The sequence below is a fragment of the Excalfactoria chinensis genome, chromosome Z, assembly GCF_039878825.1.
Source record: "Excalfactoria chinensis isolate bCotChi1 chromosome Z, bCotChi1.hap2, whole genome shotgun sequence".
NCBI classification, from domain to species: Eukaryota; Metazoa; Chordata; class Aves; order Galliformes; family Phasianidae; genus Excalfactoria; species Excalfactoria chinensis.
Window position 1 is genome coordinate 60,031,265 of NC_092857.1, and position 18,522 is coordinate 60,049,786.

At 37.4% G+C, this 18,522-nt stretch overlaps 1 protein-coding gene across 2 annotated transcripts in view; it reads left to right on the top strand.

Moving 5' to 3' along the window:
• Positions 1-18,522, top strand: part of KCNN2 (potassium calcium-activated channel subfamily N member 2) — a 66,455-nt gene that overhangs the window by 8,574 nt on the left and 39,359 nt on the right. For both annotated transcript variants that reach the window (XM_072360455.1, XM_072360456.1), the window contains exon 3: positions 7,955-8,373. In XM_072360455.1, the coding sequence (XP_072216556.1) occupies positions 7,955-8,373 (419 nt within the window). The remainder of the gene's footprint in view (positions 1-7,954; positions 8,374-18,522) is intronic.

Below are 18,522 nucleotides of genomic sequence, written 5' to 3' on the forward strand. Positions count from 1 at the left end.
TACCATATGTCTTCAGAGCCTTTTGACCTGCAAGGTGTTACAAGTTCCCGGTGCCTACAGAAAGAACTATTGAGCACAAGGTGTGGAAGGCAGAATTTGAAATCCTTTAATGTTCAACATCAAAAAGGATTGGAGGCCTTTTGCACTGAAGCTATATATGTAAAATGCTTATTTCCAACAGCCTCTTTTAGGATTTAGGAGGAGTTTGTTTATGATGTTCAGGCCACTTAATGTTTGACTTGGCAGTACTTATAACTGCCTATTCATACACACTGTTGTTTTGAGCGTCTCTAATGAGAAAGTGTCTCATGAAAAGAAGTTTGGCAGAAAGTAAACACCTTTGCTTTCCAGCTTGTTCTCAGATATGAGAGGGACTGGGGGTGGCTGAGGTTAGATTATGAGTGATACAGTTCAATGAAGTAAATCAAAACAGCTGGCTTGGGAAGGCAAGGTCATTTATCAGTTCCAGAAGCATCAGCAAGTCTTCATCCTTGCAGGATGATCATGGAGTTTGACCATGGTATCTCACCCCACTCCACACTGTCACAAAGTCACTGTCACATATCCTTACTAGAGGATGAATAACTGCTCTGAGCCCATGAAGCTCCTTTTAAAACATCAAGTGCCTCTCAGAGAAGAGGCTGTAATTGATGTTATAATTAGTTTTCAGGTAAACTGAGCACATTGTTCATTCTACAAACATTCTTTTATTAGCTGACAAGAAACTCTAAAAGTTTGCAGCAAAACAAGTAATATTGTGGGGAAGTAAATTATGTTCTGTTTAGTTGAAAAGAAAAAGATTGTGTGTTATGACAACACAATGAAAAATAGTACTTAGCAACTTTTCATGGTGTTTGGTTTTTTGTTTTTGTTTTAATAATATTAGCTACACAGAATCAAAAATGTGAATGGAAATAGTTCCATTCAGAAATATCATACATGAAATATCTATGTGTCAGTTTATTTTTATTAAAGTTGCGTAAATTGTTTTTTGCCCAGGTATTTAAATGAAATCTGCATTGGGTAATTTCTTCTTATGGCTATCAAAAGATCAAAAGAGATAATCAGAAAGATGAATCTGTAACTTGAAAAAAATTACTATGTAAGGAATGTAGTAAAACATATGCATTTTACACTTGAAATTGTGTTTTGCAACCAAAAATGTTCAGTTAATATAAACACATCAATGTTTTTTATAGTAGATAGTATATTTTATATAGTTTTAATGTAGATGCTGGGCATCATACATTTGTAACTTACTGGATTCATTCAGCTCTTGTCTCCTAGTGGCTGCAATTGCAGTCATTCACCATTGTCAAAAATTTTCCTTAATGAAAATAGTTTTATTTTGATATTTTAAGTTAGGTTCCCCATGAAAAAATGAATAGGGATGAATTCTGAAGAGAGATGTGCACGGCTAAGCTACTTCATCATCTCATTCATTTCAGTGAGGAGTGACAGATCATTCATAATTAAATGCCTTTTGAAGAAATACTAGTATTTTTTTTGTGAATGAAATGAAATACATCTGTGAATTGCATGTAAATTAAAACCAGTGAATGGGCTTTTACTGTCTTTATGTTTTAGAATACCTCCTCGCTCTTAGTCTTTTTAAGAATCATTTTCTGTTTTTTTTTGTTGTTTTTTTTTTTCCCCCTTTAAAGAAACAAATTTTTGAAAGAAAAGCTCATTCTGTCAAAGGGCCATCTTCTAAGCTTTTATGCTTGTTTATTTGTAGAGCTGTTGTGATGAGAAGGGGTGATTTGGGGTCTGTGTTTCTGAGCAGTAGGATAACTTAAATGATTTCTGATTGAATGCACATAACCAAGTTGTGGGCAAGAACAGGAGCTATGGGCATCTTAATAGATAGTTTAAAGGGTATTCAGGCATAATTCCCAGTGTAATATGTCTTGCAAAACCACAGCCAGTGATAAGGATGCCTCTTCAGGGAAGTATCAAGTTTGGTGCTGAGTCTGGGTATTCATGAGAGGATACCAGAGGCAAAGAAGGAGCTTATGCTTTTAAGCAGCGTATTTGAAATACAGATTGAGAAACAAATGTGTATGGGTTCCTTTGCCTCCATTTTTATTGTCACCTGTGAGTGTTCGCTGCTGATCATTGAATTTCTTGTTGCTGTGTACTATCTTGTGGAACATAATAGTTGTGAAAACAAAGCTGTTTAAAACATCTTGAGTAGCAACGTTTTGCTTAAGGCACTAAAGATAATGGTTTTGGTAGCACGCAGTTCAGACTTGTTTCACTCATTTGATTGCAGACTCTTTTGAAAAGTAGTAATGTAGGGGACGGATGATTTTTATTTCCTGCTAACCATACAGATTTGATAAAGCTGTAACATTCAGATAATTAAAGGGCAGCACCCAGAATGATATATGCCAAGGGGCGTTTGAATATGCTGGTTGTTCAGTTTTTTTGCTGCTGTTGCTTTTCGTTTTGAAGGTTTATTTTTTATTATTTGTTTGTTCGTTTATATTTTGTTTGGGTCGGTGAAGCAACTTCAGTCGTAATTAGTAGTAATCAAATGAAAGAGCATTTTGCTTGTGAACAAGTCTAGGTAAATACTTGTAAAGAAACTTGAGTTTATGTTATTTAACCTGATGTTGAAAGTTGCTTTCTTAAAGGTACTTTAACTTAATCTTTGAAGCAGCTTGAAGACTTTATCTGCTGCATGGTTTAGCCAGAAACTCACATCAGGCCTTCAGAAGTAAAAGGTATGAACTAAACAGTGGCTGTTTTTGCTTTGTCCCAGTTTTACCTGCCAGGGTGAATTACAGAGGCAATTGTTGCAGTGATGCCTCCACACAGTCAAGATTTGTGCATGATTAGGCTCATGTAGATTTTAAAATTTGCAGGTAAATCAAACTCCACTCTCACCTGCTGACCACTTCTTGGTTTTCAGTAGTTGAGTACAATGGTTAAATGCTTCGTACGCTTCTATATTTGGAGTTTCTTTAAAATTAATCTCAAATGAAGTTCCTGGTTTGAATGTTTGAGGTGGCAAAGGCACTACAAAAGCAACTTTATGATTCCTGTGCTGAAAATATGGGCTCACTCATCATCCATTAAATAAAAAAAAGTCATCAGTTAAATAGCAAACACAAAATTTCCCAAATACCCAAAGAATTTATGTCAAATGTAGACGGTAGGAAAGGGGATGAAAAGACCGACACTTGTTTATGCAATGTGATACAATGTGTTGGAGCCAATTTTTCCTTAAAAACATATTCTAAGTTTAGAATTGCAGGTGCTCTCCTTTGGTGGAGTGAATGAGTAAGCTCATTTTGTCGAGCTTCAGATTCAGTGTTTTGCTCTGTAATTTCCGTGTCCCCTACTTGCATACAAAATTAGTGCCAAAGTATTCAGCAAATACATCCCTTTCTTAATGGGTTGCACTTTCCCCAGTAGTAAGCTGATCATGTTTGAAGATGGAGGCTTCTCTTGCATTGGGAACATTAGCAGGTGGCAGCCATTTTGTGCAATGGCAGTTCTTCATGCAGTGTTCTGTACAGCATGCTACTTGTAGTACTGAATGAAGAAAAATCCTAAATGAAGAATTTAAAAATAATTATTTAACAGCATAAAAAAATTGAGATGTAGATAATTCTCCCCTTTGAGATTTGCTTCCTTATGCAGATAGAAATCACAACTTCTTTGGTACTTGTATGGGAGCAAAATGTAACAGACCATCAGGTTTCTTCACAGTTCTGAAAATCAGTTCCGTAAAATAGTTCCGTTACTCTGGGATCAGTTGCATTTTGTGTTTCTTATACAAAGTCAGGGAATTGCTGATGCATTGTAAAACTTAATTTCCTCTTAAGTCTGGAATGAGACCAATGTTTCCATCCCCACACTGCTGAGATTACTCTGCTAATTGCAGCAGACCACCTAAAAGAAGTGTTGTTGTTGGGTGGGTTTGTTTGTTTGTTTTTAGTAGTTGTTTGGGGTTTATTTTATTAGTATGATAATTCATTCATGGTGATCACTTGTTTATCCTGATGAAAGTGCAAAGAGAGCCTAAGCGATAAGCGATTGATCCAATATTTCTTTGCAACTTTCTCTTTCAGATGTAATGAAGCTGGCATAGCTCCTGTCTTGCTGGGCATTGAGAGCAAGCAAAAACCAGTCAGGAGAAGCAGAGTGTAGTAGTTACTGATGGAAGCTGGGTTTAGAACTGGCTGTATTGTGGTTAGCTTAGATGGTGATATGTTTCCTGGGGTCTGGCTAGATTCAGACAGCCTTGTCTTATCCTTAGGTTATTGGGAACACAGCTAGATTTTTAAAACTGTGTATGCTTTTTTTTTTACTCTATCTTTGTTAAGTGTATTCAGCAGCTGTTCTGGATTGCTCTGGATCACCCAATGTGTTCTCTAGTAAACATGCCTGTTATATAGTAACACACATTTCTTTTTGTTTTCTTTTTCATTTCTTCCTTAATTTCAAAGCAAGAAATGCTATAAATCATGAAAACTGACTTTTTTTAGTTTCACATTTTGCAAAGGGAAGAAGCAGAAGTGTAATCTCCACTCCTCTAAATTGTTGTTCCTGCACTTATGCTGTCTTGAGATCTTCATTAGATGCTGGGAGAACATTCTTGACTGCCAGCCCCAGGCACAAGAGCCTCTGGAAACCCTAGCTGCCACATAAAAGTCTGATTCTGTATTTGAAGAACATTGCTGGACACTGCTTAAGCACTTACCTTGGATTTAAACACTGAAGTAATAATTACGATAAATTGGAAAGCTATCAACAGATATAACACCTTAGACCTTAACTGGAGTTTGGCCTTGTCTGTGAAGTACTGGACTCAGTTCTATGGGAGGAGTTTGTTCTCTCCTTTATTGTGTTTTCTTTTTTTATTACTATTACTAGCATGATTCACAAACCAATCAGGAGTAGATTCTGAAAAGTAATGCACGGTTGTTGCATTCTTTATTATTATTAGGATGCGTTATTAGGATTGACTGAAAGCAGCTGAGAGCGTTTGTGCATTTGCATGTGCAGTTCTTTCCCTTTTCATTCGCTCACCTTTTTCCCATTCCGAATAGGAAATTTACTCAAAAAATAAGCAGGCATCCACAAATACCTTCCAAATATCTTCCACACACACACACACAAAAAAAACCTCCCTGAAAACCTGTTATGGTTTTTATTTCCTCTGTCTCAATTTAATTGTTACTCACAGCTTTTTTTTACAGGCCAGTATTAGTTTGTGAGCATCTGATAGCCATCATGGTTTGAATGTAGAGACACAGAATTTTATGGAAATCTACCTAAAAAGATGGTTTTGAAATGTTACTATCTTTATGAAATAGGAATGTCTTTATGATTTGCAGTCATTTGTAGCTTTTGCTGTTCTCTACCGTTCATGTTTGCACCTTCTAAATATCATTATGTGATAACTGAAGATATTACCACTTTCAAGTATTATTTATCTTAGAAGCAATTGGTACATCTGAGGTCAAGGGAAGTTGATAGGCATCTTCAGTGCCTGCAAAGCAGAACCCATTCTGTTGAGCAATATTGAGAAAATTCTTTTTTTTAAGTATGTTAGGATTTATTCTACTGACAAGCAAATAGATTCTCAAGTATTTCAAAATGGCACTTCAAATCCGTTGTTTATTCTTTTCAAATCGGTGCTTAAATAGCATTTTCTTCCACAAAGATGGTAAGGTCAACTTTTAACGTAGACATTCTTTTATTCTCATTTTTAAATTGAATCTGTACTTAAGGTACTGTTTCTCAAGAACTGCTTCCTGCATATAGCATTCTTTTTGAAATCTGTGGAGAAGTTAGGTAAAAAGGGGCAGATGGGAGACCATTATATTTTTAAGCTGATTTTTTTTAAAGAAATTTTAAAACACTGTCCATTTAGGGTATTCTTTAGAATACTTAACCCTGCTTAAGTCTTTTCATCAGAACACTGTACAATATCTGAGAGATTTGGCTATGTAGATATATATATATTTATTCTTTTTTTACATAGGTTATTGTGAAGATAATGCCTCCAGTTTATTTCCATGGAAACTACAGCAAATACAAACACCACAATAACACTATTTAATACAGAGAATTCAGCTGCAGAGCGCTTTTTCAAGATAGCTACCACCACCAGCAATGTATTTCTGCCAGCAACGAGCAACAGCCTGCATGATGCTCTCATAAAAATCTGCATGAGCAGAGGTGACCCACAGTCACTCTCAGCTGAAACACAGCACCCACCACCTCACTGTGCTCACATCCAGCATTTCATCTCCATAAATGTTCATCAAGCATCAATATGTCAGTGGATACATCATTTATTTATTTCTTTATTTCTGCATGGTGGAATCCAATTTTACACTTTTTCTTCATACATGCTTTCCTGTCAGATGCCGTTTTATCAGACTGCCCATCTGCTGCCATCTGTCGCATGGCAACTTACTGTAATGGAATACTGGTGGGAAGGTTCAACCTCTACAGCCATACCAACATCTGCCTTTGGCACTGGCCTGATGTAGTAGAATAGGAGACATTACTTCCAAGGTAGCCCTCATATAGTTAGTATTTGTCTGTATTACAGGTTCACCTCTTGGTAGCTGTGTTACCGCTACTGTGATATGACTGGCCTTTAGAGGCTGATCACAGGAACCAAATGGGCTTGAGCACTGATGTAATTTGAATAACAAATGGTACTTCTGCTAATTTAATAAATAAATAAATAGATTGGTCTTCCTACCAGCATCAATTTTACATTTTTTTCTAGTATACAAAATTGACAGAATGGTCTCACGTTAAAGAAGGTAGCTAACACTAAGCCAAGTGTGTTTCTTTAGCGTAATTTAACTCTGTGTTTCTTTGCTATTAATACTGTTGGAGTGGAGATAAGATCTATACATTAGTGCAAAGGGTAGAGCTTGGCTTTGTTTCCATGGAAGAGGCACTACCTTCACTAACAGGCTCAGCAATGTCCCATGGTAGTCAGAGAGACCACCCTTGCAGCCTCCCCAGCTATTAATCCCTTGTCACACATACCCAGTAAAGTAAGACAGAAGAGCACAAATACGAATACCTATTTTTTATTGTTTCTTACTACAATTAACTTATTTATTTCTTTTAATGTCAGCTCTGTCTAGGTTTAGACTACAGCTAACACAAGCATTCTCCTGTGATTGAGTTGTATCTTACTTTGTTGTAATATTCCTTTTTTTGGCACATAACCTGTTCACAAATTTTTACATACCCCTACTCACTACTAGTGAAAAATATTATTTAAGTAAGTATTTATTTAACAGCTTTTTTTAGGCATTTACTGTAATTTGCCTAGTTATGCAAGAACCAACAAATACAGTTTGATTTTCGGTTGCTAATAGATACTGCCTAGCTGCCTGGTCTGCCTTGATGTTTGCAGGCTTTTCAGGTGTTCCTTATGAGATATCTTTTTGAGTTGTTCAGTTTCTGAGAATGTTTTGCATTCTTTATTGATCTGTGTTGGTACTTGAAGACTGAAGAAAGCTTTCATAGACCTTCTGAAGCTATAATATCATGATGGCTGAAGTGTGGGTATGTTCTAGAGAGAGCTTTACCATAGAATGTTCACTTTGTTATTTACCTCTCCATCCTGAAAATAACTTCTTCATCTTTTTTCACAAGTTTATGAACTTTAACAATTGATTTCGAGTTTTAATTGATAGAGTTTTGTTTTATGATAAATGAAAAACAACGAGGGATAATATGTCAAAATACAGTTTTTTTATGTTTGGAAATATACAAAAAAGGTGCAAAATTATTTTTGGCATAACCAAAGTTATGTTTCACTTCAAAGCAATGTCATAATGTGATTCATTGAAATGGCATATTTATTGTCTTTTTGTCAGAAAGCTGTGGTGTTTTAAAATGGAATTATAGAAATGATTTGTTAATGACATGCTGAAGTTAACTTTATATTTTATTATTTCAGTTGTTCATGGTGGACAATGGAGCAGATGACTGGAGAATAGCCATGACTTATGAGCGTATTTTCTTTATCTGCTTGGAAATACTGGTGTGTGCTATACATCCCATACCTGGGAACTATACATTCACATGGACAGCCCGACTTGCCTTTTCTTACGCTCCATCCACAGCAACAGCTGATGTGGATATTATTTTATCTATACCAATGTTCTTAAGACTATATCTTATCGCCAGAGTTATGCTTTTGCATAGCAAACTTTTCACCGATGCCTCATCTAGAAGCATTGGAGCATTAAATAAGATAAACTTCAATACTCGTTTTGTTATGAAGACTCTAATGACAATATGTCCAGGAACTGTACTGTTGGTTTTTAGTATCTCATTGTGGATAATTGCTGCATGGACTGTCCGAGCTTGTGAAAGGTAAGGTTATTCTGCTTTTTTAGGTTTGTGTTTTTTTTTTTTTTTCTTTCTATCTTAATCTCTTGTTTTGCTTTCTCAGTTTTTATTTTGGGGGACCTAAACGTGAAATGGGATGGAACTTCTGGGTACTGCATATTTGAAGTTCTGGCTGTGTAGCAATGTGTCACTGATGGTCAGGAACGCTTTGCCTTTTAATCTGAAGGAACTGTGGAGAGAACTTGATGCTGCACTGGTTACAGTAGAATTGCAATTTGATTTCAGTGTTTTTGTATAACTTCGGATATGTTGACTAAAACACAGGGGACAGGTACTATGTAGTGAATTTAATAGTAGTTGTTGGTATTCTGCATTGATATTTGCTTTTGTTTATTTGTGCATGAGTAGGAATTTATTGAGAGTAAAGACGCAGTGTAAAATTCCAATGAATGTATTTTTGTATGTGCATGTGTGTGGTTTTTCTCTTCATTCCTGAGTTTTATTGTCATGTTTAAAGAAAACAGAAAGGAAATATGCCCTTCTGGCAGCTGGCAAAATCAAGAAAGGGGAAGAGCAATATGTTGCAATTATATAACATTTCCTTCTTCCCTTGAAAAACAGAAGAATTGCATTTGAGAGTTAGATTATTCATGTGACTTTTTTCTAACCTCCCCCTCTCACAGTCTTCACTGTAGGTGCACAATCAGTTCTGCCACCTTGATAATGAGTTTTTCTGAGCATACCTTTAACAAAAAAGAAAAAAGAAATGAACTTTTGATTGCATAAAATTGCCTAGGAGTTTGAGAGCTAATTTTAAGGAGAAATGATGATTCTTTCTGAAAGACTTAACAGCTGGAGCAGATGCTGTGATAAATTTCTGCTAATGTAGATGGGAAGATTTTCTTCAACATATTTAAGGCATCACTATTGCTGTTTGTTGACCATTTTGTTTTTCCTCTTCCTTACCATGTCTGCCAATTTTGGAAACCAGGTAGGGGAGTTATTTGTGTAGTTACCACTATTTAAATCAGCAGCTAAACTGCGTGCCAACTGCCAGGTTACTTGTGGATGTTATTCCTTGCGGTTTTATTTTCTTTGTAAGAAATTAAGAAAAAAGAAAAAAGACGGATTAACTGTAACGTAGTTTCAAAACACAAAACATGCCCTGCTCTGGGGGCTGGTGGGGCACTCTACCTATTTAATCAAGCTATAGTAATTATATCTTAATAAACATGCTCTCATTTCCAATGCGACTGATTTTTGCAGAGCTTCTCCCCTTTTCTCTTGCATTCTGGTATTCCTGTTTTCTCTCAACAGAAACGTAACACAGGAATTCACGAACATCTACTCATTTCCCCAGTTGTCACTTGTGAAGTGACTGAACTTCAGCACCCATTTCTGTCACTATTTTGCGTATCACTGGGTGTTATTATTATAAAGTAGCAACAATGTGTCATTATGTTAATTTTTGAGATATGCACATTGAAACAAACAGAACTTGTGCATGTCACAATGAAAGGTGCTGAACAAGAACTGAGCCCATTTTGCATCTCTGTCATACTGGAAAGAAACTTGTTGGTGGAATCAGGGACACTGAACTCCAGGGTTGCAAACAGAACTGACCTTTCTTCAAGTTGGTAGCAAACTAGTAGTGAATTTTCCACATTTTAAATTTAATTTGGCACGCCCAGATTTACTTCTATTGTTGGGATAGTAAGATGGATAATTGGTGACTCCTTAAAAGTAAAGCAAAATACAGCTGGGACAAGCTGAACATGGAAGTGAGTGATAGATTGATATATCTTAAGCATAACTATTAGTGGAATCCTGTCAAAGGTCATGCTCCTTCAAATTTGGCAAAGTTGTCGTTTTTACATTTCATAACACTAGAAGAGATATATTTTGGCTTTGGGAATGAGTTACTTGTGTCATTCATAAACGTTTCACGCTCATTTTTGTGTGATCTGCCTTGTATTTTTCTTTGAGATATTATGTAAGTATTTTTGCCAAATGAATGGCAATGGCTGTAGCTTCCAGTTACTAATTAGTCCACTGAAGACTAGTGAATTCACAGCCCATATAGTAGTACGTTTAAAAAGCTCCACAACTTCCATATGAGAAACTCCAGGCCCCACACATGGGAATGCTCTCGGCACTCTGCTGCCTAAAGTGAAACGTCCTGTTTGGCATAGCTGTAGACAGATATAAATGCCATTTGTCATGGGAAAGGGCAAATATGGCCACTAAATCTATTTGCGCAGGGGCTACGGTTCCAGAGGATGTCCCCTGAGAGCTTAATGGCTTTGATTTGCTCCACAGTTAAAGTTTAGTTTACACTAATAAAATACATTTATTTCATCTGTTCTTTCCCCCCCACTCACCCCCACCCCTCAGTTTTAAATAGAGGAAATCTTTGCATGTTAGAGTGAACTGCTTTATGTACACAAAATGACTCTGAAAACAAATGTGACCATGTAATATTATAGAAATATGAATAATATATTTATTATTGTTTATTATTATATTGTTACATAATATAAATAGTGTGTAATTATATATGTACTAATAGAAATAGAAGTTACCACTGAATTATTTGCCATTGTGTTTGACAGACAGATTATGTGGAACTGTAATGTGTTTTGCTACACTTAGCAAGAAATAGGAAATAGCAAACAGTTTGGTGCTTTTATTTCTTTTTTTGTGAGGGGGAAATTTATATCAAGTGGTGGTGAACAGTTCTGAAAATCACTCATACTACTGCTGTGTAGTAGTTTTATGGGAAACTTTGCACGGGTTGTTTTTGTATTTCTCTATTGTTCCCTGTCCATCCAAATCAGTGATATGATGGAGGTAAGAGTTAATAGTCAGATTAAAGTTGTAACATGACAGAATGGAAATTTAAAATTCTTATACTATTTCCAGTGTCTCAGATGAGGAGGCAGGTGCTGCAATTAATGTCTTTACAGCAAAGTTGTGGGCTTTCAGCAGGTAGCCTTGCTGCTGAATGACAGCAGGATTTTTAGGCTGTTCTATTCAAAGTCAGATTTATGTCCTCGCAGGCTGTCCTGTGAGTAGGAAGAGACCTGGGAGCACTGCATTTCTTGGTGAGGAAGATAACACAAAGGTGCATCTTAATCTGTTTCTCCAGGGAGAGACAGTTGATGTGCTGAGGCAGATGAATTCACCTTCCTGTGTTGCTTTAAGTAAAGACCTCACTACTTTCATGATCATCTGACAGATCACTTGATGTATGCTGAACTAAGGCTGGGCATGTGTCTATCTCAGTGCCTTAATGGCTGTATTGTTAGCTCGCAGAATGCTAATTATAGCAAGTGACACTTTGGGTTGATGAGCAAGGTATTTTCCAGGATTGCAGTTTAAGGTCATCCACAAGGGCAAGAATGTGGCTGAGATAATTATGGTGGACAGCCCTCATGCACAGAGTGCAGCTGGGTTGCTGGGGCTCCAGAGTAACATGCCTGCAGAGTTTGAAAGGAAAAGGTGGTGAAAACACTGAAGTGTCACTGTGTACTCCAAGTGGGGCACTCCTGTTTTTATGTCTCACTTACAGGGAAGATTACATTACATGTGTAAAATATCTGCTTGTTTATTGCCAGCATTAATATATTGCCACCAATTATATGTGAACTTCATAATGAAAACCTAATTTCTTATTAGTGCTTATTCAATGTAGATTGTTTATAAAATCTGTGAGACTTGTGATCAAGAATGCTTATGATACATTGCTTTTGTAGATAAATCATGAACTGGTAAGCAGTTTGCAGCCCCTTATACTTGTTACTGAAATACCTCTATGCATGGTAGTTAACTGTAGCAGTTAAAATAGAAGTATTTGGTTTCTCAAGAATTTGTGTAACTATGCATAGCATTTATGCTTGAAAAGTCTGACAAATATGCTTTACGCTTGTAGAAAAGTTACCTTGTATGTGAGATTTGTGTTTTCCTCGGTTACGTAGAGTGCAGTTGCTCTTTTTCTTTGCTTAAAAATAAGCCCACAAAACCCTGCCATCTGAATGCATATGTGGCTATAACATACCCTGTGTATCAGGATGGCATGTGCCACATTTGCCCACATTACACTGTTGTATGTCCATAATGGCTCATATCACATGCCCAGAGTTAGTGTGGATTTACAGCAGCAGAACTGAAAGCAGAACTGGATTTTCTGCCTCCCCAGGGACCTCATTTCTGGCACCATTTTTGGTTCTGTTTGTACCTCTCTCTGACACCTGGCAATGAAGTCACTTCAGACTAAGTTATGTGTTCAGTCAGCATTTTTTTCCCTATCAGCTTCTGCTATGTATTTTTTCCTTGATATAACAAAAGAAATCCATCAGTGCGTGAAGGTGAAATCACATAATCATAGGAGCTGGAAGGACCCACTGGAGACCATCAAGTCCAACCCTGTGCTAAAGAAAGTTCCTTATAGTAGGTTACAAAGGAAAGCATCCATATGGATTTTGAATATCTCTGTAGAAGGATACTCTGTAGTCTCTCTGGGACAGCAGTGCTGTCACCCTCACAATAAATAATTTCTTCTTAATGTTTGCATGGAACTCCCCGTGTTCCAGCTTCTACCCATTGCCCTTTGTGCTGTTGCTGCATGCCACTGAAATGAGCCTGTCCCCTTCCACATGAGTTTGGCACTTAAACTGTATATAAGCAGTGCTTAGATCTCCTCCCAGTCTTCCCTTCTCCAGGCTGAACAGTCCCAGGTTACTTATCCTTTTCTCACACTGGAGATGCTCCAGACCCTGACCATTTCTGTTGGATCCTCCCTAGAAAATCCCTGGCATTCTTGGACTACAGAGCCCAGAACTGGATGCAGTATTCACAGCACTGTGATTTATTAGGTATAAAGCTAAATATTAAAAAAAGTGAAAACCACTTTTTCTGTCCCAGAAGTTCAGAAGCAAAGATGTATCATTTTAATTTGTGGTAGCTAATAAGTCTAATTACTGACAGCAGATAAAATAATGTTTGCACATTGGTGATACTGTAAACTATTGCTGTTCTTTACCTTATTCTGTCCTGCTGAAACTAACATATGCTACTTGCAGTCAGATATCTCCAGTCAAGGTAAAAGTTAACTGTTTAAACATTCAACACAGTGGTGATTCAGTATGGTTCATTATCATCTTTAATCTGTGCTATAAAAGGCTAAGCTATTCTGTTTCTAGTCTTCATTTTTGTGTTTTCAAACTGAGTGCAGATTAGCTGTAAATGTTAGGTTAGCCTTTTATTGTATTTGCATCTCAAACCAACTTCTAAATAAAAACAGAGGCAATTTTTAATAAAATTCCCTTTTTTTTTTTTTTTTTTTTTTAAATGCCTGATATTTGCAATAGACATCAGGTTTATTGTTTGATCAAACAGTGAAGGCAACAAATGAGTTCATCTTAGAAGTACATCAGTGTATGTTCAATATATATAAACCAGACCCAGAAGAGAACAAGTGATCTAAATAAAAATGTTGTTTCCCAGGTGTATCCAGAAGGATTAACAGCTAATTAATAGTCTACAGCTTTTCGAAGGCAAGAAAATATTTCAATGGAAGAAACAGAGGCACCTACTTTTAGGCATGAAGAGTTTGACTACCACTCTTACAAATGAGCTATTTCCTTTCATTTGGGACTGTGCTGTTTGGGGGATTTAAGAAGAATTTTGGCAATACAAGGAAGAATATATTCTTCAGTTCATTTGGATTTGTATGGTTAACCTTGCAATTTTGAAAAGTAGCAATAAGTGGTACAGTAAGTCAGGAGATACAGTTATCATCCTTAAGAAAAGATTGTCAAACCAAAGTAGACGAGTCTTTCTGTAGTCAAAAATAGCAGGCCTAGCTTGAGAGAATGGAGTGCAAAAGGCAAAATACAATAGGAAAAGAAGAACAAGCAGATCGTATTCTGAAGAAAGAAGGTCTTATGACTGCTTTATATGTTTTCAGGGTCATCTATCTAGAGTAGGAAGACTTTCTATTTATTAATTTATTTAAGGTCAGATTCCCTTCTATTTACATGCAACATTATAATAACAGAATGAAGTGGGAGTGTGCATACATAGCTGCAAGGTCTTATGATACTGTTTCTCCAACAGCAGAAGGCTGAAGAGAATGCCTACCAAGGGCTAATTATCAGCTTTCAAGGACAAAGTGCTTTTTTTTTTTTTTCTTTTTCTTTTTTTCTTTTTTTTTCTTTTTCCCCCATTTGTCTGTAATCTGCAAAACATAATACAGGGAATGATCTGTCTTCTGTAAGAGTGGTCATTCTCGTAGCCTGTCCAAAAACTTGAAGATAAGACAGCAAGTTATGGACCTTTTTTTTTTTGTATCCTCATCATATCATCATCAAAGCATCAAAGATGCAACCTCTGGCTCTTGCACTGTTTCACTTTTAAATGCAGTAGTTCATTTCCCGACCCCTTCCCCCCAGTTCTAACCAACGCATTAAACTGGTCAGAATGTCTTTCTTTAAAAGGAGTGTTATTTACTGTACTACTTTAAAAAAGCAGTCCTCAGAAAATGCGGTCATACTGAAGCAAAAATCAGTTTGTTATCACTTAAAAAATGTTTTCTTGCTCTAGTAACTTAGTGCATTTGAAAAACCACCCAGAAGTGGCAATTTATGCTTTACCGCTTGTTTCATTAGTTTTCTAATCTGGCTATCAGACTACGGTGAGGAGTTTGTATCATGGCAGTCAGTTCACAGCTAACTCTGTATGGCAAAATGAATTCAGACAGTAGGCATCCCTTATATTGAGAAATTAAGATTCAGTTATATAAATACAAGTCTGTAAGTTGAATACTGATGAATTAGAGATGGTTGGTGTGGGAGGAGTTTAAAGAAATTAAACAAAGAAAGGAAACATTTGAAGGTGCTCTTAATATATTTGATACGTTCTTTATTTTCTTGTGCTCCCACTGGTTGTTTCAGCACATTCAGATATACTAATTTTTGTTGGCGTTGTAAAGAATATTGTTCCCATATATGTGGAAAGTAAGTACAATTTAGCAGATGGAACTTTGCTACCAATAAGTCCCATAGCTTTATAGTTATCTAACCCTGCAAGAGGTGGTGTTTTCTGTCACTTACACACATGCTTCCAAAAACAGTGACATTACAGTACTCCAGAGCCTGTAGTCTATGACTGTAGGCACAGTCAAGAACATTCCTCAATTAGAAATCAGAATGTGATTCTTCTTGCAGGTATTTTTCTCTGAAAATATGTTCAGATAAGGATGAATGTGGTCACATGTTGCTATAGAAGTTGAGCTATTTGGTTTGGATGGATGCTGGCCATGCTATGAGTTCACAGTAGGAGCAGCGCCAAGGCAGGAGTGACAAGGATTTGCCAGCACCATGTTGTAGTTGCCCAGCAGAGGAGCAGGGGCGAGCAGCTCCACAGGTGATGGGACCTTAAGGTTCACTGCTTGGCAGGTGTTCAGCTGTACTGCACAGAACCGTTGCATGCCAGTGCAAATCCATATCAGGTGGATTTGGAGTGGCCTGGCACTAAGCTGGTGTCTCTGCAGTGTGCTGATTTATGGAATGCATGATGCAGTGTGTGAGCCTGTCTCTTCATACCAGCAAAAGAGATTATCTCTGACCACTGGGAAGGTGCAGTGAAGATAAGAAGTATTTCTAGTGCCCTGGATTAACAGCTACCTGGAAAGGTTGGGAGCTGGAATGGACGGTGTCACTGGCCTGAGGCTACAGCCTTGTCAGGAATCTGATATGGAACTAGTGGAATTCAAGGAGCTTTCACTGACTTCGGGGACCTGGAAGATGGAGCAAAAATGATTGCATCCTAACTATAAACATGCAGATCATGCCAAGTCATTAGGAAGAGCCTTGGATATAGACATAAGTATCTCTTGTAAGGAACTGTGTATGGATTTGAAAGCAGATGTTGCAATGCTAGGAAATAGGGATGCATGACTGAAAAGATCTGCAACTTGTCTTACTGGTACCAGTGTATATGATAGGCAGTTTATTATCACCTTGGGTTGTCTATCTCTGTGTGCATTTTGTGAGAGATAAGGGTGTCTGGCAGTAACATCTGTTACCTCTAAACAGCTGTTTGGCTTCTACATTGTTATTTTAAAAAGACTAATTTTTCCATTACTACAATAAGTATTTAACTTGGACTTGCAAGGCAGCTTAACAAGGTGAAAACAGTAAAAGTACGCAGCAAAGACTGTCTTTGATACAGTGAAATGTTCTAATGCATAGAAAAGAAATGTCAGGCTGATTAAATATGTAACTAACTGTAGGACAGAAGATTTTTATTAACGTTAATGTAGTTTATGATCATGATCACCTGCTGGTATAAACCAGTAATTCATTTAATGGAAACTGAATGGGATTTGTATTACCAAGTATTATGGCTATGCCAGGACTGCAAAATAATATCCCAGCCTTTGGAGTGCATTAGATTGTTCACAGGTGTTTATTTTGTTTTGATGGCATAATAAAGCAGAGGGCCATCATGTTAGAGGTTGTTTTTAATAGTCGTAAGCTCAAGTAGATATAAACGTAGTCACTTAGCATATGTTTTGTCTTACTGGACAGGTTGCACTAGCAGTTCTATGCATTTTTGGAGCACGAAGTTAAAAGGGTTTAAAACCCTAGGAATTTAGAGTTGTATGAGCTGAACAAATGGTTGTACTCTGACAAAGATCAGGATTTTGCAGAAGATTAGCATACTAAAAGCTATGATTTCCTGAGTTTTTGCAATTCAGGGGATGTCACTGCAAATATGCTTTAATTTCCTTACCTGAAGTGCTGCGACCCATCTTTTGGGTGAGATTATTTGGGCATTGTCAGCAGGTGCAGAAACTCTGTAAGCAGGTTGTACAGTACTTGAAAGTGCAAAGCCTTTATTACTTGCTGGTGCACCAGAAGCTAGCTGGGCTTTAGTGCTCTGATAGACTAACGGTTGAGGTACTCACCACCTCAGTGAGACTCCTGAGGAGCATCTGCTGGCCAGGAAGCCATGAGTTAGATGAAGTGGTGGAGGCTCATCCTCTTCAGCACCCAGGAATCATCTTCTCTGCTGCTGCATTGCCACCTCCTGCTGTGCCACCAGTGCCAGTGGATGGACAACCGTTGCTAACCCCAACTAGACCAGCAAGCAGGGCTGCCATCCTATTTCTGTCATATATTTTGATTCTGTTAGTAATTTGGCTTTCTCACGGCTCCTTTTCAGGAGCCTGGACAAGCAGAACACTACTTGGCTGCTTAGAAACTACCACAGAGGCCACTAAACCCTGAGAGGGAAGATACCCTCTGTAGATTACAACTGAAAGGGGATAATTTTCTGCCCTCAAACTCCTTCATGTTTATAAAATCTCAGAGTGTTTTAAGTTGGATAATTTTATGACTGTTGGGAGACTGTGTGTTCTTAAACCTGATGGAGTTAAAGAAAGACTCCTTCACAAAAACCTTATTAATTTCACAAGAGAAGTTCCGAAATGGCAGCTGCCACTTCTCATGCCAGCTGTTTTGCATTAATGAAGTGACTGTAAAGGCAGAGTGTGGTTGCTGGCACTTATGTATTGGAATTCTAAGTATCCTATGTTGCTATGTCCTCTGAGAAACAAGAGTTGGCATGTAAATAAAATGTGTCCCTGTCTGATTTATCTCACTTGATGCCTCAAACATATTTTTGTGGGAAGTGCTTGTCTGCATTGAGCGTAATTTGTCTTAGGTCATAAAAATATGTCTTAGGAGCTGTAATCGAATAGGTGACAGCATTGTCAACTGCTGTTAGCATCAGGGGGTGTCAGTCCTGATAGTTATAGGAAAACTTAGTTATTGTGGCCCAAGGCATAACTGTATTATGCATACCCATTTCAGAATGGGTGCTTCCATGTTTTTAATTTGTAGAAAAAGTATTTTGCATCTTAACCACTCCAATAGAGTAGCAGAAATTGTGGCTCCTCTCATTCTTGTATCTCTAATTGTTTCTTCCTTAGGATCAGTGACAGAGCAACAAAGCTGCGAGGCACACAGCCTCCCAGTCCTCTGGCTGCTGTGCAGTAGAGCAAAGGATACAGATTTTTGGTTAATGGATTTAAAAGTTTCTGGCTTAAGTATAATAACATGCCAGTCCAAGGTAGGGCTCAGAATCTCATTCTTTCATTAGATGGCT